General features: G+C 41.5%; 1 protein-coding gene across 4 annotated transcripts in view; it reads right to left on the bottom strand.

Annotated features, from left to right (window-relative positions):
* rai14 (retinoic acid induced 14) overlaps positions 1-21,555 on the bottom strand; it is a 44,787-nt gene that overhangs the window by 11,384 nt on the left and 11,848 nt on the right. For 2 of the 4 annotated variants that reach the window (XM_024380841.2, XM_024380840.2), the window contains exons 3-7: positions 14,940-15,070; positions 11,797-11,885; positions 11,150-11,214; positions 3,460-3,517; positions 2,532-2,602 (exon numbers count right to left, since the gene is read on the bottom strand). In XM_024380841.2, the coding sequence (XP_024236609.1) occupies positions 2,532-2,602; positions 3,460-3,517; positions 11,150-11,214; positions 11,797-11,885; positions 14,940-15,070 (414 nt within the window). Of the gene's footprint in view, positions 1-2,531; positions 2,603-3,459; positions 3,518-11,149; positions 11,215-11,796; positions 11,886-14,939; positions 15,071-15,193; positions 15,286-21,555 lie in introns of those variants that run through there. The other 2 variants (XM_024380839.2, XM_024380842.2) reach the window with 2 other exon arrangements.

Consider the following 21,555-nt stretch of genomic DNA (forward strand, 5'->3'; position numbering starts at 1 on the left):
AGACTTGCTTAGTGTTAAACGAACACACACCACAAAGGGCAAAGCTATTATGTGGGTTTCTAAGGGCCTTATGTCATGTATTTACCAGCCGAAAGGCCTAACTTTGGTCTTGAAAACAGAACAAGACAAAAGTCCTGCTTTCCTCATCTCTGGCAGACAAAGCCCTGGCAGGCGCAGAGTGTGAATGTTTTCCAGAGTGTGAATGTTTTCATACCCCTCACAGTCTGGGGGGGAAACAAGGGGATGAGAAATACATGGACTTATCCTCATGCCTAAATAAAGCTACAGTATGGCATCTGTGGGTTAGGCCAGCAGAGCAGAGGCTGGCTGCCAGGGCCCAGGAGGCTAATGTAACAATCTAACATTAAAACCATGTGTAATCTCAGCACTCAGCACGGTGCACCACAGAAAACTGTGGCTAAGGCTGTCTGGTCCGACACACAGAGATGGGGAGGGTTAACCATGAAGGAGTGCCCAGGGTCCTAGCAAAGCCACATTGTTACAGCAATAATGTGCCCCACTGGCTATAGTTTCCCTTATTTCTACTCCATTCGCTCCTGCATTTGAGAGGCCTGCGTGACTACAGTAAGTACCTCATCACCATCCTCTAATGGTATTGACATAGTTCTGTCTCTGTGTGTTTTATCGGTGCGTTGACATGAACATGGATTACAGCCAACCACACGGTAAACATTCCCCCCTCTGCGACTGTGAATGTTCAAAAACCGCCAATCCCAGGAATTCTCTCTCTGTTACATCATTTTGTCAGTATTTACAGTATTTAAAGAAGATATATAGGCATGTGGCACGTCAAGTATTAACAAGTTGGCATGTTCTTCCCAGCGCTTTCTGTTAGAAGAGAAGATGAATGAGTTCCAGATGTAAGCGAGACCAGGATCCAGGTTCACCCTTCACTGTGAACCACGGCTATAGTGGTGTTGACCTACAGTAACACGGAGTAAGAGCAGGCGTTAGCTACAGCTCCTCCCACTGAATGTGAAATGCAGCCAAATGAGGTACTTTGGCTTGACGTGTGCACTGCTGATGACTGTCTCCATCACCTCCTAGTGAGGTCATACTCCGTGAACTTAACAAAACCTCTCAACAAGGATACATACCGCAGCTGACTGTCTCCTGCGCCCGACTGTTTCTGAACAGCAGGCTCTGCCCACACACAGCTAAAGTACCGCCGTTCAGATGGCATCAAAGCCCATTTGGATCGGATTGGATAGCACTCCACCATTACCCGCGATTGTTTCTGAGAGAGACTTTAATTGCTGCAATAGCTCTCTTAACAGAAACACAACATAGTTATCTTGTGTGTTTATTATCCGGAGGATACAGACAGGATGACAGGCTCACAGTAATGAAGATGTGTCAACCAGGGTTTGAGTGGGGTGAGAAAGCGATGCACTTAAAAAAACTCTGACTGGTGTGTGACTCCCTCCCTGGCCCTCCACAGCACCCAGTTCCTTGGAGTGTATCAGTGTTCCGTGCTATTTCAGGATGAAGGAGGGTTGAGGAGAAGCCACAGCTGGATTGGAGAGGTTTGATATCTACACTGCAGCACAGCTCTTTTTTCCAGTACTTCCCCCATCAAAAGTCTTTGATTGGGCCAAATTGACTCATTTGTTAACAAAAGAGTATCGTAATTCCTATCTTGTTTTACGAAAAATGCTCTATGTCAATGTTATAGACTTGGCAAAAGTACAAGGAAATGCAGGATTTGAGAAACGCTTCAAACAATTGAGTATGAGGACAGCGGATGTAACACAAACCCTCACTAAAGGAAGAGTATGCTTCTCTACGGAGTTGAATCAGAGGTTCGGACTGTGCTGTGTTGGATATTACTGAGACATACAATCTTAAACATGTATCCCGAGGTAGACTGGCAGTAAATTACTGGATCAGAAGGACTCTAAAAACACTACATAAATAAAAGCCCTCACGGCCCTTTATACGACCCCGGTGCTGCAATTAACGTAATTGGAAGTAACATAGGGATTTTTATATGAGGGTGAGTCTGTGCTGGGAGTGGGTTTGTCAGTGAAGCTGGCGGGAGGGAGACATCTTGTACAGCAGGGATGTGGCATCACGCCTCCCAAAGAGGAGGAGGAAAAACAACACCGAGCTGAAAGAAACCACAGACATGTACAATGTCTCCATTGGAGACCACAAGCCCAGCTACCACAACACAAATACACAATGTATGCCTCACACACAGCGAACCCCCAACACACATACACACCGTTAACGCCACAATAACACACCATCAACTCCACAAACACACACTTGCATGCACACCCGCACGCACAGTCAGTCAGGGGATGTTAATTTGCTTGTCATTTTTTGTGGCACAGCAGAGCCAGTACAGTGGGACTACTCCATGCTGCATTTATGCGGAACAGCCTTCTCTCAACCCACAGGGTAGTAACAAAACTTCAGGCCTGGATATTTCTTTAGTTGAAGACGATACAAACAATAACTTGACTGAGAAAACTGCACTGTATCTGATCTAATGGCATACGTACCGTGTCTTTGATGTTTACTGGACACTTGTGCTCACATAAGGTTTGGACAATCCCAATGCTTCCACTGGCAGCTGAGGGAGAAAAATAAGATACATGGATTGATAAGCCCAAAATGCCCTGCCTACCATGGAGTTATGTACGGAACGAATACAAAACGCCACGGCAGGTTATTGACTAACTGAGAGCCGTGTCAAAGCTCTCCCACAGGCCCCCGGCATGACTCCTCCTATAGTAGCTTGCTCCCTGAATAGAACCCTACTGTGTCCAACATGGTGCAATTATCTTGCAGTCACCCATAAATGGACGTTGGAACCCGGGAGAAAAAAACCTGTCAGTAGAGTCTCTTACTATGCAATTGACATGGCTCTTTTTACTGTAGTCTTTGATCCAAGCCCCCGCACCCCAGATAAAAGCATCCTCTGCTGGCCGAAGCCTCTCTAAATGTATATGTTCTTTAGTAAAGTATGGTTCACCCCAGGCACAGAAACATTCCTGTCATATACTGTATGAGACAACACCCGAGGTATAGTCTAGTCTTATAGCCGCGGCCACTTCTGTAATCATCAGCAGGACTTTGAGCTGAGGTACAGCAGTGAGATGGATTGTGTCATGGATGAGTACAGGACCGTGACTGAAAGAGGGGAATTGAGATCAGATGCTTAGAGGATAGGCTATCTGCTGCTCTGCACCTAAGAAGAGGAATCATCAAGCCATTTTATCCTCCTAGGTTTGATGGTCTCAAGTAATACAAATAGGATCTCAATCGATTTCTGATGAACATCACCATTTCAGTGGGAATCTTCAATGCCCAAGTTACAATTTTCCCAGAGCTGATGCCTAGGAATGCCCTATAGACATAAAGTGTCATACGTTCATGTAGGCATTATAGAGGCCTTCTGCATACAAGTTATTTCTAACCAAGTCTTACCTGCGTGATGAAGGGCTGTCTTCCCTGAGCTGTCCAGAGCATCCAACACACATTTACTCTGGTGGGAAAACACAGGCTTAGGTTAACATCTATATCACCATATTATTTTTCCATCACTGTTATGTTTGTCTTGAAAAATTGGTCTGAGCCTTAAAAAGGGGAACCACGGCAAATTTCTGAAATTTGTCCAAGTGCCTAAACCTCTCTGCTTAGTGGTGGACTGTCTGTCAAAGTGTGCACCGCTCTCACTCAGGGAGATCGAGAGAGCCCCTCACTGAGCGCTAGATAGAACTTTGTGGAATACAGAAAATATACGGGGGGGGAAATGTACAGTGCCTTGCAAAAGTATTCGGCCCCCTTGAACTTTGCGACCTTTTGCCACATTTCAGGCTTCAAACATAAAGATATAAAACTGTATTTTTTTGTGAAGAATCAACAACAAGTGGGACACAATCATGAAGTGGAACGACATTTATTGGATATTTCAAACGTTTTTAACAAATCAAAAACTGAAAAATTGGGCGTGCAAAATTATTCAGCCCCCTTAAGTTAATACTTTGTAGCGCCACCTTTTGCTGCGATTACAGCTGTAAGTCGCTTGGGGTATGTCTCTATCAGTTTTGCACATCGAGAGACTGAAATTTTTTCCCATTCCTCCTTGCAAAACAGCTCGAGCTCAGTGAGGTTGGATGGAGAGCATTTGTGAACAGCAGTTTTCAGTTCTTTCCACAGATTCTCGATTGGATTCAGGTCTGGACTTTGACTTGGCCATTCTAACACCTGGATATGTTTATTTTTGAACCATTCCATTGTAGATTTTGCTTTATGTTTTGGATCATTGTCTTGTTGGAAGACAAATCTCCATCCCAGTCTCAGGTCTTTTGCAGACTTCATCAGGTTTTCTTCCAGAATGGTCCTGTATTTGGCTCCATCCATCTTCCCATCAATTTTATCCATCTTCCCTGTCCCTGCTGAAGAAAAGCAGGCCCAAACCATGATGCTGCCACCACCATGTTTGACAGTGGGGATGGTGTGTTCAGGGTGATGGGCTGTGTTGCTTTTACGCCAAACATAACGTTTTGCATTGTTGCCAAAAAGTTCAATTTTGGTTTCATCTGACCAGAGCACCTTCTTCCACATGTTTGGTGTGTCTCCCAGGTGGCTTGTGGCAAACTTTAAATGACACTTTTTATGGATATCTTTAAGAAATGGCTTTCTTCTTGCCACTCTTCCATAAAGGCCAGATTTGTGCAATATACGACTGATTGTTGTCCTATGGACAGAGTCTCCCACCTCAGCTGTAGATCTCTGCAGTTCATCCAGAGTGATCATGGGCCTCTTGGCTGCATCTCTGATCAGTCTTCTCCTTGTATGAGCTGAAAGTTTAGAGGGACGGCCAGGTCTTGGTAGATTTGCAGTGGTCTGATACTCCTTCCATTTCAATATTATCGCTTGCACAGTGCTCCTTGGGATGTTTAAAGCTTGGGAAATCTTTTTGTATCCAAATCCGGCTTTAAACTTCTTCACAACAGTATCTCGGACCTGCCTGGTGTGTTCCTTGTTCTTCATGATGCTCTCTGCGCTTTTAACGGACCTCTGAGACTATCACAGTGCAGGTGCATTTATACGGAGACTTGATTACACACAGGTGGATTGTATTTATCATCATTAGTCATTTAGGTCAACATTGGATCATTCAGAGATCCTCACTGAACTTCTGGAGAGAGTTTGCTGCACTGAAAGTAAAGGGGCTGAATAATTTTGCACAACCAATTTTTCAGTTTTTGATTTGTTAAAAAAGTTTGAAATATCCAATAAATGTCGTTCCACTTCATGATTGTGTCCCACTTGTTGTTGATTCTTCACAAAAAAATACAGTTTTATATCTTTATGTTTGAAGCCTGAAATGTGGCAAAAGGTCGCATAGTTCAAGGGGGCCGAATACTTTCGCAAGGCACTGTACGTTCCGTCACAGCGAACATACTAAATCTGGGAAGACCAATCGATTGTGCAATGCAACATAAACATTGTATATGATACATTTGGGTCACGGGTTCACAATTTTACCTTTTCTGAGATCTCTGCCAAGAAAGCAGCAAACAGCAGCCCGTGTGGGCTTACTGCACGTGCAACAACACAGGCACGAGAGAACTCCTCATAAAACACAACACTTGTCACCGTCAGTTTTCAAAATACATCCGTCTTTACCACATCACCCAACACGCCTTTTATTATAGTCCTATAGTCACTCGAGAAATATATACTGAAGCAAATTTCACCCACGTTTTAGATAAGAAAATATTCGCATACCTTATGGGGTAGCTAATCTAGCCTAGTTTCGAGACAGAGATACTGAAAGTTTATGAAGACAAAAGCCAAGCGGACATGTGGAATTATTTTATTTGAATGGATGGTTGACATGACAGAAAGGTATGAGGATATGTTTTTATCGAAAAGGTGGGTAAAAATGTTTGCTTCCGTATACATTTTTCAGGCACTAAAGTTGAATGTGTTGTTGTGTCGCACACACATTTTCTGCTTGGTTTAGGCTACAGAGAAAGGGACTTAAAGAGAAACGGTCTGAAAATAGGACTATAATAAAAGCCGTGTTATGTTATAAGGAAATCAGTCAATTCAAATACATTCATTAGGCCCTAATCTATGGATTTCACATGACTGGGAAGGAGCTCAGCTACTGGGGAGCCAGGCCCAGCCAATCAGAATGGGTTTTTTTCCCACAAAAAAAAGGGCTTTTATTACAGACAGAAATACTCTGTTTCATCAGCTGTCCGGGCTCTTCTCAGTCAATCCCACTTGTGTAGAAGACGGATGTGGAGATCCTGGGCTGGCGTAGTTACACGTGGTCTGCGGTTGTGAGGCCAGTTGGAGGCACTGCCAAATCTTCTAAAATAAGTTGGAGGCGGCTTATGGTAGAGAAATGAACATTCAATTCTCTGGCAACAGCTTTGGTGGACATGCCTGCAGTCAGCATGCCAATTGCACACTCCCTCAAAACTTGAGACATCTGTGGTATTGTGTTGTGTGACAAACCTGCACATTTTAGATTGGCTTTTTATTATCCCCAGCACAAGGTGCACCTGTTTAATGATCATGCTGTTTAATTTAGCTTCTTGATATGCCACACCTGTCAGGTGGATGGATTATCTTGGCAAAGAAGAAATGCTCAGTAACAAATTTGTGCACAAAATTTGAGAGAAATATACTTTTTGTGCATATAAACATTTTCTGGGATCTTTTATTTCAGCTCAAGAAACATGGGACCAACACTTTACATGTTGTGTTTATATTTTTGTTCAGTATATTTTGAAAACGGTCAGTGACAGTGTTGTGTTTATGAGAAGTTCCCTCGTGTTGTTGCACATGCAGTAAGCCACTGTGGGCTGCTGTTTCCTGCTTGCTTGGCTGAGACCTCAGAAAAGGTCCAATTGTGAACCTGTGACCACAAAGTTCTATCTAGCGCTCAGTGAGGGGTGCATAACCTTGTGACGTAGCGCTCGCTCTAGCTCTGGCTTGCTCTCCCTGAGTGAGAGAGGTGCACACTTTGACAGGCAGTCCCACTCTAAGCCAAAGAGCTTTAGGCACCGTTGTAAGCCATTTTTCAGACGCATTTTCATTTGGAATTAATGGGAGTGCCCTTGCATCAGGTTTCCGACAGTGTGTCAAGTCAATCTGTATGGGCAAGTGGCTTAGCTGGCCATTCAAGTGACAGGCATTACCAGAGAGAGGGAAGGACATGTATTACATCGGACTTCAGCTTCCCAACTGTTTGGAAAATGGTCTCAATCTCACGGAGACACTTAAAATGAACCCACTGAAATTAGTTCCCTCAGTTGTTGATAGGCTATGTATCGATTACAAAAACAGCTTTAGTACAGAATTGCTACACGGAAGCTTTGAATTCAGCTGCTACAAAACAAATATATAAGAAGGACTGATATTAGCATTAAGTAGATGATGTACATACAGACATACTCACAGCAGAGTTCATTTTGGCAGCTATTTTAGATTTGGTTTTCGTCACATTTGAGTTATTTCACCCATTGCTAGTTTCGGTTATCAGTCGACTAAAACTATTTTAGTCTAGTTGTAGTCACAGCCTTTTTAGTCACATAATAGTCAGTGCATTTTTCTTCTTCTATTTAATAATGAATATTTAGGCTACCTCCAACTTCCATCATGTGCACATTCAGATAGCCGTGTCCAACTACACTTACTATCTCCTCATCTAACTTAGCTGGCAACATTGATATTGTGGCAGAGTGTAACCAAAGGCAGCCATAATTAATCATACAGTGCATTCGGAAAGTATTCAGACCCCTTGACTCCCCTCCCCCCCATTTTGTTACGTTACAGCCTTATTCTAACATGGATAAAATACAAAAGACATCCCCAATCTACACATAATAAAACAGCTTTTTAGAATTTTTCCAAATGTATAATAAATCAAAAAACAGAAATACCTTATTTACATAAGTATTCAGAGCCTTTGCTATGAGACTCGAAATTGAGGTCAGGTGCATCCTGTTTCCGACTTGATTGGAGTCGACCTGTGGTAAATTCAATTGCTTGGACGTGGTTTGGAAAGGCACACACCTGTCTATATAAGGTCCCAAAGTTGACAGTGCATGTCAGAGCAGAAACCAAGCCATGAGGTTGAAGGAATTGTGTCGAGGAACAGATGTGGGGAAGGGTACCAAAACATTCCTGCAGCATTAAAGGTCCCCAAGAATACAGTGGCCTCCATCATTCTTAAATTGAACAAGTTTGGAACCACCAGGACTCTTCCTAGAGCTGGATGCCTGGCCAAACTGATCAATCAGGGGAGAAGGGCCTTGGTCAGGGAGGTGACCAAGAACCCAATGGTCACTCTGACAGAGCTCTGGATTTCTTCTGTGGAGATGGATGTCCTTCTGGAAGGTTCTTCCATCTCTGCAGCACTCCACCAATCAGGCCTTTATGGTAGAGTGGCCAGGCGAAAGCCACTCCTCAGTAAAAGGCACATGACAGCCCACTTGGAGTTTGCCAAAAGGCAACTAAAGGACTCAGACCATGAGAAACAAGATTCTCTGGTCTGATGAAACCAAGATTGAACTCCTTGGCCTGAATGCAAAGCGTCACGTCTGGAGGAAACCTGGCACCATCCCCATGGTGAAGCGTGGTGGTGGCAGCATCATGCTGTGGGGATGTTTTTCAGCGGCAGGGACTGGGAGACTAGTCAGGATCGGGAGAAAGATGGACGGAGCAAAGTACAGAGAGATCCTTGATGAAAACCTGCTCCAGAGAGCTCAGGACCTCAGACTGGGGCGAAGGTTCCCCTTCCAACAGGCCAACGACCCTAAGCACACAGGCAAGGCAGCGCAGGAGTGGCTTCATCACAAGTCTCTGAATATCCTTGAGTGCCCCAGCCAGAGCCCGGACTTGAACCCGATCAAACATCCCTGGAGAGACCTGAAAAATGCTGTGCAGTGACGCTCCCCATCCAACCTGACAGAGCTTGAGAGAATCTGCAGAGAAGAATGGGAAAAATTCCACAAATACAGGTGTGCCAAGCTTGTAGCATCATATCCAAGAAGACTTGAAGCTGTAATCGCTGACGAAGGTGCTTCAACAAAGGGTTGAGTAAAGGGTCTGAATACTTATGTAAATTTGCAAACATTTCTAAAAACACTTTGTCATTATGGGGTATTGTATGTAGATTGATGAGGGAAAAAAACAATTTAATAAGTTTTCTGAAACGTAACAAAATGTTGAAAATGTCTGAATATACTTTCCTTGGCTACAGGTTCAACAATTTACAGCTCAGATTTTCAAGGTTTTCCTTGAAAATGGGAGAATTTGAGCTTTACCAAAATGCCAGAAGTATTACTGCACTCCTAATATTCAACAGCATTCATTTTTCACTATAAGAAAAAAGAAAATTCAAACTGCATTAGTTTTTCACTATAGGAAAAAAGCAAATTCAAATAGCATTAGTTATTCTCTATAGGAAAAAAGCAAATTCAAATAGCATTAGTTTTTCTCTATAGGAAAAAAGCAAATTCAAATAGCATTAGTTATTCTCTATAGGAAAAAAGCAAATTCAAATAGCATTAGTTTTTCACTATAGGAAAAAAGCAAATTCAAATAGCATTAGTTTTTCTCTATAGGAAAAAAGCAAATTCAAATAGCATTAGTTTTTCACTATAGGAAAAAAGCAAATTCAAATAGCATTAGTTTTTCTCTATAGGAAAAAAGCAAATTCAAATAGCATTAGTTTTTCACTATAGGAAAAAAGCAAATTCAAATAGCATTAGTTTTTCTCTATAGGAAAAAAGCAAATTCAAATAGCATTAGTTTTTCACTATAGGAAAAAAAGCAAATTCAAATAGCATTAGTTTTTCTCTATAGGAAAAAGCAAATTCAAATAGCATTAGTTTTTCTCTATAGGAAAAAGCAAATTCAAATAGCATTAGTTTTTCTCTATAGGAAAAAAGCAAATTCAAATAGCATTAGTTTTTCTCTATAGGAAAAAAGCAAATTCAAATAGCATTAGTTTTTCTCTATAGGAAAAAAGCAAATTCAAATAGCATTAGTTTTTCTCTATAGGAAAAAAGCAAATTCAAATAGCATTAGTTTTTCTCTATAGGAAAAAAGCAAATTCAAATAGCATTAGTTTTTCTCTATAGGAAAAAAGCAAATTCAAATAGCATTAGTTTTTCTCTATAGGAAAAAAGCAACTTCAAATAGCATTAGTTTTTCTCTATAGGAAAAAAGCAAACTCAAATAGCATTTGCGGACCAAGGTGTAAGAGAGGCAACACAGATTAGAGAAAAACAGAGCACATGGGAAAATAGAGCTTATGATGCAAACAAGGCAAAAATAGCCTACATTAAAGTAAGAGAGAGAGTAAACATTGTTTCTAGTTGAGGTTAGTTACAAGTCAAGTGTGCTGGCTTCGCATCAGTTCAAAAGTGTGACTGAAGTGACCGCTTGGGAGCTGTGTTATAGCATAGTTATTGTTGATGAAATTAACACTGACTCGCAGATCATATTACAGTAAGAGTCAGCCATTCTGATTAATGGCCAAGTATTATCTTGTATGCACACTGTGGTGTAGACTTGATTCTGACAGCTTCATAAAATCATATTTTACGTACACAATTATGACATGGTAAAAAATAATGACTAACAACAGTTCATGCACACATAAATCCCTGATTTCACGACATCAAGACTTGAACAAGCTATCCACTGTACTTGTTGATTTCCACAAGCTCCTGCAGATGCATTAACAGACTTTTATTGTGTGGACGTACGCATGGCTGAACTGAGGTCATATCATAAAGAAGAATAGAGAAGAGGTCATGGGGTTAGGTCAGCCGATGCACTAGGACAGACCGAAGAACCACCAGACAGAACACAACCAGATATGACACACCTCTCACCACAAGACATTACAGTCACTCGGTGAACCCATCTTCACAATGGTCAGAGAGACTCTTTTTAAAATTGGGATTCAACGAAAAGCACAACTGTTTTAGCTCGCTTGCATACACATGACCCATACATAAGGGTGATCATGATGAACTACTGGAGAATATATCAATGGCTTCATCCGATACAGCCAGTGAGTGAGTTATCAGTCAACATTTACGTTTGCAGTTTCATTTATTCAGTAGCTCCATCTCACCTGTATAAGCTTTTTGGCACACTCCTGATGGTTGTTTTTGGCAGCGAGGTGTAAAGCACTAAAACCTGAAGGGGAAAAAAATACATCCAGGTGAGATATCTTACATTGCAGCTTCAGTTTAATTCAACTCCCTGCTGGTCTCAAGTCTATATCTGTAACCACTAGCAGTAGAATCATACTTGAGAAAGGTTTCTGGGCAGATTAGGTCTATAGGTGAATGTTCACCTACACTATGTTCAGGAGATATTCACATGTTATGTAAGTAGCTCTGCCTTGAATTATTAATCTGGATCTTTGGGCAGGCACAGTACAAGGTATGTCAGGGGTCCCAATTCAGCCATGTGTGTGGGGTGGGGTGGCAAAACATAGTTACAAATAATTTGTAGACTACAAATTGAGCGCAAAAATCCCAAACAGATATAGTATTTGAGAAAAACTGAATAATTTCAAACCTTGATTTATACCTCAATTTATGCATGGAATACTTGGGAACATATTTTAAATCACGTTAAAATGATTTCCTGGTGATTTGACAGTCTTTAAAATGTCCAACAACAGAAATTAATTACAAAAAAATTGCTCCGAAAACTGAAGGCGCCAAATAAAAATCACCTATTGGGGAACCCTGAGGAATGCAGTCCACTAACCTGAGGTGTCTATGATTGATGTGTCCACTCCATGGGCCAGGATGACTGCCAGACAATCAGTTTGACCACGGGTGGCAGCCACATGGAGACTGTACGAGGAGAGACAGCATATCGAGATGATCAGTCTAACACAGTGGAATGGTACAGTGGAGATTAAACATGTCATTGAAGGAATAAACAGAAAATACAGCAATCAATTGTGAAGAAAGAAAAAAAAATACTTCAATTCCCTACACAAAAAGCAAACAAAGTGTCAACAACACTACAATTCAATGTTCACCAATGTGAGCTGTCAATATGATTATCACTGGCCATCAAGAGAAGGTTAAGTGGGGAGGTGACTTTTGAATTCGGTGCTACGGAATGTGGTGTTAGAACAGGGGGAGTGCATTGCTGTGGATCAATGAGCTCTGCTCCAGGCCATCAAGCAGACTCAGAGCTAATACACACACACACACACACACACACGCACACGCATGGCCTCTAGCACCGTTCAACTCAAGAACACGACAACAGAGCAATTACCACCGCTATAGAGATTGTCTTCCTCAAAACTATGAAAAAAAAAAAACTGCATAGCAGGTTCCAGATTCTGGTTCCAGAAGCATTCTGGTGCACTTCTTCCAAATGACTTTGACTGATCCAAGGACGTGTGAGGGAAATATTGAAGTAGTCAGACTGAGTAATCATCCACGTGTGTTTGCACCTGTTAATAATTCAGTTCTGCTGTGAAAAGTTGTGATTTTAATTGGAAGAGATAACAAGACCATTTCTTTCACATACTTTGGAAGAACACAGATTTATTTTTGTAATGAACATGGATGATCTAATATTGGAACATTTAGATAAGCAAGTGTTTAGATCAGTTAAGTGTCTAGACTATTTAATAGAGCTTACACAGTGTATCTGCTGAAATGAATTACCCTCAGAATGGAAAGGCATTAATCAAACACACTTGCCTGACTAACATGTTTGATATGCCTGGCACAGCCAGAATAGACTGTTTCATTTTTAATGAATGTTTAATTAAGCATTCTTCAACAGCTTCCACAGTGAGCCCCATTTCAACACCAATTACACTTCCCCGGGACATCAATTGCTAGGTCAATAAATTATTATTCATTTATGATAACAAGCACAAGTGGAAGGGCACAATTTAACTCCTAGAAAACGATATTATCAATATTAATTTAAGACAATGACTTGCAGTTACACGTCATGTAATGAACTGAATGAGTTACATTTTCCTAATGAATCAGGCTACATAGGACACACACACACAAACAGAGTTATCACGTGATTATCTGTCTGTGTGTGTTTTGCAATAATAATAATAATGAGAGATGTCGTGCTTTCAGACACCAGCACCAACACCACCACCCATTCTAGTCATTATGTACAAATTAGAAGTCTCCAGTATCTCCATGGCGACACTGACTGTTTGGGAATGCCATGCCAGTCAGTGTGTGTCCTTCTGGGAAACATGGGAAGGTCAGATATGTAAACAATGGTGTCTTTATATAAGTGACATTAAAAACACCTACGTCGCCTGATAGTTACATATTGCAATATTATTTTTTGGACGATATTATATAGACATATATGTATATTACAAATCGATACTTGGAGTCAAATGTCTATATAATATGGTCCAAAAAGAATATTGCAATATGTAACTATCAGGCTATGTAGATGTTTTTAATGTCAAATAGTTTCTGTATTCAGCTGTACCTGTGCCAAAACTCTGGTAGTTTTCATCCTATAGCTTGTCCTCCATCTTCTTTTTAAATAGTGAGCCAACATGTTTTCAGCCCTTTTATTCCCCCGGACTGATCAAAACTCATTCTCATTCTTTCTCTTGCAGCAGATTTATAGTGAGCAATATTTTGGGGACATCAAATCGCAATAAAATCACAGTTTCCGATTCATAAAACATAGAATCGCGAGAATCACAATACATATCGGCAACTAAGTATCGTAATAATATCGTATTGTGAGGTCCCTGGCAATTCCCAGCCCTAATTGTGTGGCTGGCTGGTGTGTGCATATCTCCCTCAAAGTAAATGACTAAATATATTTAGGTCAGTGGTGTCATCTTTCACTGGTCTCTGGTGGTGGTGCTCTGTCTACAACTGTCAGAAAGAGGTCAAACATTAACACTGTCCCTCTGCATTATCTGGTCCAGCTAGGAAGTGGGAGCATGGCTGTCAAGTCCATTCAGAGCCTATAGAAATCAGGACAATATCAGGACACAATCACGCTTTGTGGTATTTGGGAGATTGTTAAACACAAAGGAGACCATGCCCTACTCTATACAATTGGAATTATATCATGTTCAATAGGCGATCAATGAAAGTCCATAGATTCTCACAGGTTTGTACACATGAAAAGAGAGAAGGGCACAGGAATGGCTTTGCCAAAACAGTGCGTGGGGTGCATTTTATGAATCATTAGCTCACCAATTTAATCATTTCCCCCATCATGAGTAACAAAAGATGCCATTTAGACGTTAGCACATATTCATTATGGAATAGGAGGAAGGGCAAAGCTAAACAGATAGACAAAAGGAGGAAGAAAGGAGATATACGATGACAGCGATGCTCGTACAGATACAATTACATCTCTATGGTGCTATACTTAGCAACTCATTGTCAGGTTGCAGTTAATTCAGAACCAGTGATTTGCATGACTTTCTTTAACTTTCTCTAACCATGATAATACCTAAACCGTCTCTGGCTCCAGATGACTTATTCCCTCCTTCAACGGGGTATCTAGGGCAGTTCAGTTCAATAGCATCTCCACTAGTGACAGGGGCTATGGCTTATTGAGTCGAACAGTTGCCCGGGGCCAATTCCATTATTATCAACTATTGTAGGATGTGTCATCATAGAACTGTGGGGGAATATCCACATACTGCAACTTCTATTCTGCACTGAAACAGTTTCAGTGTTGGAGTTGTAGATGGTCTGGGGAAGATTAGCAAATATGTAATTGATTTAAACAATAAACATGACTATACTCATATTTCAAATGGTCCTTTAATTCAGTTTGCAAAACCCACCTCCTAAATCTCCAAGCTGTCCCAATTCCCTGTTTCTTATCTGTGTGTGGCTCAACACCATCCCTCAACCCTCGATACTCACGCTGACTTTCCCTCATTGTCCAGTTTGACCGCGCTGGCTCCTTTCTTGGTGAGGAGAGAGGCCACCTTCTCCACCTCCCCATGTTCCACAGCTGCCAGGAGGCGCTCATCGTTTTTGCTCCATTCATGGGCCTGAGGAGGGAGAGAAGGAAACAATATCACAGAGGTTAATGCTTCTCATTCACAGAGTTGAATGTACCTACCACCCTCCCACTCCTGTTCAAATCCTGTGTGGCAAAAACCACAGTTCCTTACCCATTGTAGACAATTAGCATAAAAGATAAGAGACGTCATAGCTTTTGGTTGGTTTTACTCCACAGTGAACCTAGCTAACACAATTCAGCATGTGAACACGGCCAGCCATGTCTCTCTGGTGACCTCTAGTCTAGGTGATAATCCCATTTAGACTTAATCCTTAAATAGGGAACTCCCCATTACATAACTTGATGAACACAGTTCCATTATAGCTTAAAGGCATTAGACAAGCTGCACCAGGAGGTTGTTTCAAAGCCATTAACAGAAGATTGTTTCACTTTTAACACATTTTTGGCCACCGTGGCCTGATGACCAGTGGCTATACTGCATGACACTCATTCAGTTCGAAACCTTAGGCTTATCCCATGTTTTCTTGCCTGAGTCCACTGGATCATATTACTGTGAAAACACAATGCCTCGGGGAGCCAGCTTCCCTCTGCTCCTACATCATGAAATCAATTGCTCAAATAAATGCTTGTCTGCACAGATTTACAAGGGCATTCATTTTACCAGAGCCCAGGGGCCTCATTTATCAACCGTGCACACATTTCTAACACAATTCTGGCGTACATGGAGATTCTAGATTTGCGTGCGCAACAAATAATTGAGATTTACCAAACTGTCGCTTTCAACATAGACGCATGTTTTCATTGATAAATCAGAGCCATATTATATTTCTGCGCTCGCGTTACAACCCCCCGGCTGGAAAACGCCCTCCATTAGCATTTTATGGTAACATAAATCCCCTCATTGGCTGTATGATTTGAAGATGTTGGAACTGGGTCATGACAGTTTCTAAAGCGCTTTGTCAAATGTGATCTTTTTTCGAGAAATTAGCGAGTGACATTGTTTAGCTGCGACTGCCAAACACTGGCCGTGAATTTTGCAGAATGAACTGTCTATTGAACACTTTAAAAGTAAATGCTACAGTGCACACGTTATGCAAAATACGAATTGTTCAATACTTTGTTTATCTAAATGTCCTAAATAAAAAATGTACTAAATAACCCCCACCCCCCCAAAAAAAAAAATAATAATAATATTCATCAATAAATGATTGTGTTTCTATGTCCTGCCTTGGTATAGATTTTGAGATTAAACAGGATATTATGTTGCGCAGACTCGAGCTCCTATCGCACAGCAATACTGTACCCTACCCATACTGTCAGAGGCCAACGGTCTTTACTTTCGAGCATGGTTGACTATTGAATGAGCGATTGATAAATGGTAGCCTACTAATTGTTGTGTATAAACCAGTCATGTGAGAAAAGGATACATGCCCAGCAATATGATTATGATTTAGGCCTATATAATAAAAGTACAATAAATATCCTATATTGGGCGACATTGCTATGCGACCTTCTTACCAATAGAAAATGCACCCGTTTTATCATTAGGCCTACTCTAATGTTTTATTAGCCTACCATTATTACAATTGATAAACCGCTAGGAGTCGTGCGTAAATATGGTTTAAGAAGTGCGTGGAAATACGCAAACTTTCCCTTCAAGTTCAGCATGGATAAATACGAACCTTTGCGGGAAAACCAGCGCACGAAAGGTTTAGGGTATTTTTGTGCGCATGCACCATTGATAAATGAGGCCACGGGGATGGTTGAAATATCCCGAAAATGACTAATGTCCCAAAACAAGGAGGATTGTTTTTCTAACTCTGCCACAGTCCATTTTAACAACGAATTGCCCTCATTTGTAATCCTGACTGACTGTCAAGACGTACAGGGCTCCAGTCTGACCTCATAATGGGAGGTCACTGGCTGGCCAGGCCACACTGACTCTGCCCTAACCTGCCTGGCATGCTCAATGATAGCAGCCATCCACCCACTCACGTCCATCTTTTTGGAGGGTTAAGGCACTGGCTTAACTGTTAGGATGATGGGAGGCTCCGTCTGGAAGGAGAGAGTTATGAAGGGAGAACGTGTATCCATTCTCTCGGCACTTGTGTGCACGTACGTGCAGAGAGAGAGAGAGAGAGAGAGAGAAGGTGACTGAGTAGAGTGGGAACTCTGAAAGTTGACTCTTCAAGCAAGAGGAGGACTATCCATCAGTCTGACAGTCCGCCTCTGTAACAGGGAGGAAAATAACACTGAGAACTCTCCCCCAGTCAAGAGGCTTTAGCACTCCCTCCCACACTAAAAACAAACCGGACCAATGCTTTGTGACTGACTCATATACTCAGTTTCCTTCAGAGCAGCACGTAAAGCTGTCTGGCCTGGTAGGTAGTATTAATTCCGTTTTATTTGAGGGCCATCCTACAATAGAAGTGTCATCAAAAGTCAAGATGTCTATCAGACATCAGTATGTGGACGGTAGGAGATGGTGCTTATTCCATGGTGTCCTTTCCAAAGCTATTTCAAAGCCAGGTTTACGTTGAAGCTATGTTATTAGTTCTTATGGGTTCTACCTGACACCGACACGTGAGCAGAGGAAGGGGACCTGTTGAAGAGACCTGCGACCTCAGGTATGCATAGATGAGCTGCAGAAAGAGCAGAGGGGTCAGACACTCCTCTACTCTATCACTATTTTGGGAATGTTGTAACAGAAACCAGCTCAAAGACAGTCCGGGAATACCAAACCTTACCCTACCCAACACCGGCAAGATGCACTGTTCTGATCTGGTACACACAGCAGGGTATAACACATTCATCATCTATAAACTCAGCTCACACACAACTTTCCACATAAAAAAAATACTACATATATTTTTTTAAATAAATACTGTAGTGTTTTTGCGGACTTTACTGTAGTATTCACTGTAATCTCTTTTTGCAGAATCTAAAGTCTACACTTAAACTATTGTCTAAAATTGGTAAAAGAAAACTTAGTATATACTATTGTAATTAATGTAGTGCTTTTGTGGACTGTTGTATACATTACTGTACTATTTACTACAGTGATTTTTTGCAGATAATACTCTAGTATTTACTATAGTATTCTACAACATTCTATAGTAAGTACTACACATGATCGAGGGATACTGCAGTGTGTAGTATAGTATGATATAATATACTACAGTTTAGTATGGAATTATGTAGTAAGTACTGTAGTATTTTTTTTCACGTGGGTAAGTGGATAAATAGGTAAAACAAATCTGAAAACCTCCACGTGATTGGTTTCCAACTTTCCATACATGGTAATAGAGGGCATTTGGATTCAGCCAACTGGTTTTCTTTGAGAAACTCAAACTGAAAGCATATCTTACAGTATTAGATAACACAAGCCTAGTGGTAGCAATTAGTGAACACATGTTTCTTCCCTGTAGAACTCTAGCTCCTAAATAGTGAAGGGGTTATACTGTCAGGATGATCTGACGTTGGTGTTGTATGGTAGATTATTCCTCTTATTAATATCAAGCTCAGGTACTGTGCAGGCAGACTACAGTCATCTCATCTGAAGGCTGTTGCTGTGATCTATAGATAATGAACTGAAACGTGAAATACTGTATACACTCAGTGGCCATTTTGTTAGATACACCCATCTATGGTAGTACCAGGCCGGAGCCCCTTTTCTTCCATAACAGCCTGAATTTTTTGGGCCATGGAAATGTTGCTCAATTGGTATCAAGGGACCTAATGTGTGCCAGGAAAACATTCTCCACACTATTAGACCACTGTCACCAGCCTGTACAGGTAACACCAGGCAGGATGGGTCCATGGACTTATGTTGCTTACACCAAATCCTGATTCTGCCATCAGCATGATGCAACAGGAACTGAGATTCGTCGAACCAGGCAATGATTTTCCAATCCTCAATTGTCCAGTGTTGGTGATCGTGTGGCCACTGGAGCCGCTTCTTCTTGTTTTTAGCTGATAGGAGTGGAACCCGGTGTGGTCGTCTGCTGCAATAGCCCATTCGTGACAAGGACCACCGAGTTGTGCGTTCCGAGACGCCGTTCTGCACACTAATGTTGTACTGTGCCGTTATTTGGCCCGCCTGTTCGCTTGCACGATTCTTGCCATTCTCCTTCGGCCTCTCTCCTCAACGAGCTGTTTTCGTCCACAGGACTGCCGCTGTCTGGATGTTTTGTGTTTGTAAACCCTAGACTATGATGTATGTGAAAAGCCCAGGAGGCCAGTCGTTTGAGGTACTGGAACCGGCGCACCTGGCACAGAAGATAATACCACACTCAAAGTCGCTTAGGTCACTCGTTTTGTCCATTCGAACGTTCAATTGAACAGGAACTGATAACCTTGCTGCCCGTCTGCCTGCTTTATATAACAAGCCAGGTGACTCGGTGTATAACGTCTGGAAAACAATACCCTTTGAAGGCTCCTACAGATGTCAAATATTACATATACTACATACACTGTAGGAACAGAAAAAAGGTACATTGTCAAAACAACATTTCTAGTATTATGTACTCATGAAAATGACTGTATACTGCATGAATTTGTCCATGGGATGTGATTGAACAGTGGTGCTTACTGCTCACAGTGCTTTGTTTATAAATCGATTCATCCCTTTCTGTTGTAGCGCTAACTGAGCCGTGCTGGTGGAGGACTTGGTGACCTGCAGTTTCTACACAGCAGGGGCCAGGGGAAAGTAGAGCAGCGAAGTCAGCCCTGATATATACTGTAGAGGGCCCGGTGTGGCTGCTGGCTACTAAAGTCTCTGTCACTATTTTTGGTATGCAGCGTAATGAGACACGGCTCTGCAAGAGATTTGGGAATAGCCAGTGTTATTCCAGTCGGCTAGGCTATCTCTACATGCAGCTAGCTGAGGATAAGGAAAAAGTCCAGCTGCAAAATGCAGCAGCTCATCACATGCAATCTCCTGGTCATTGAATCTCTGATACAGTCAGGGGTGAAAGTAAGGCGGTACAGTCCAGTACGGTGTCCCGGCAAAATAAATAGTGGGGGTACGCCGTACTGGTAAAACCTGGGCCAATCACAATAACTAAAACAAAATATCAAGAAAACTGTAGGCTATTACATAACTTTTTATCATAACCGCATGTCAGAAAAATGTGCGAATGGATTCGAAAATGGGCAGTGGTGGGAAAAGTACTCAATTGTCATACTTGAGTAAAAGTATAGATACCTTAATAGAAAGTTACTCAAGTAAAAGTGAAAGTCGCCCAGTAAAATAGTACTTGGGTAAAAGTCTAAAAGTATTTGGTTTTAAATATACTTAAGTATCAAAAGTAAAAATATGAATAATTTCAAATTCCTTATATTAAGCAAAGCGGACAGCACCATGTTCTTTTCATTTTATTTTTTATGTACAGATAGCCAGGGGCACACTCCAACACTCAGATATTATTTACAAAAGATGAATTTCTGTTTACTGAGTCTGCCAGAACATAGGCAGTAGGGATGACCATGTGTTCACTTGATAAGTGCGTGTTCGGCTAAGCATTCAAAATGTAAGTAGTACTTTGTGGGTTGTCAGGGAAAATGTATGGAGTAAAAAGTACAATATATTCTTTATGGGATGTAGTGAAGTAAAAGTAAGAGTTGTCAAAAAAATAAATAGTAAAGTAAAGTACAAACACCCAAAAAAACGACTTAAGTAAAAATACTTTACACCACTGAAAAAAAGTACTACTTTACACCACTGAAAATGAGTGGTACAGCCTACGCTCTAAAATGTGATGTGGTTCCACGAGAACACTGACATTTTGCCACGGCAGGGATGAGTGGCCGACACTACTGAGCCGTGTGCAGACAACAGTGGACGCTTTAATTCTGGCCTAATGACAATCGCCAAATGTCATGACACTTTTTGGTTTTGTGTAACGGGTTGTGTTCATGAGACAATAAAAAGTAAAACATTTTAAAGTTAAAATTATAAATCTTTACGACAAGGCCCACAGAGATCCTCGTCAATTAATAGGGATTCTATATGTAATTCTATAATTAGGCTTATAAAAAAAAGTTGGTGCAAGCATTGCACACCTGTATTTGGGGAGTTTCTCCCATTCGTCTCTGCAGATCCTCTCAATCTCTGTCAGGTTGGATGGGGAGCGTTGCTGCACATCTATTTTCAGGTCTCTCCAGAGATGTTTGATCGGGTTCATGTCCGGGCTCTGGCCGGGCCACTCAAGGACATTCAGAGACTTGTCCCGAAGTCACTCCTGCGTTGTATTTCGCTGTGTGCTAAAGGTCGTTGTCCTGTTGGAGGGTGAACCTTCGCCCCAGTCTGAAGTCCTGAGCGCTCTTCATCAAGGATCTCTCTGTACTTTGCTCCATTCATCTTTGCCTCTATCCTGACTAGCCCCTGCTGCTGAAAAACATGTCCACAGCATGATGCTCCCACCACCATGCTTCACCGTAGGGATGGTGCCAGGTTTCCTCCAGACGTGAAGCTTTATTTTTAATACATTTGCAAAAAAAAGAAAAAAAATA

Source organism: Oncorhynchus tshawytscha, linkage group LG20 (genome assembly GCF_018296145.1).
Source record: "Oncorhynchus tshawytscha isolate Ot180627B linkage group LG20, Otsh_v2.0, whole genome shotgun sequence".
NCBI classification, from domain to species: Eukaryota; Metazoa; Chordata; class Actinopteri; order Salmoniformes; family Salmonidae; genus Oncorhynchus; species Oncorhynchus tshawytscha.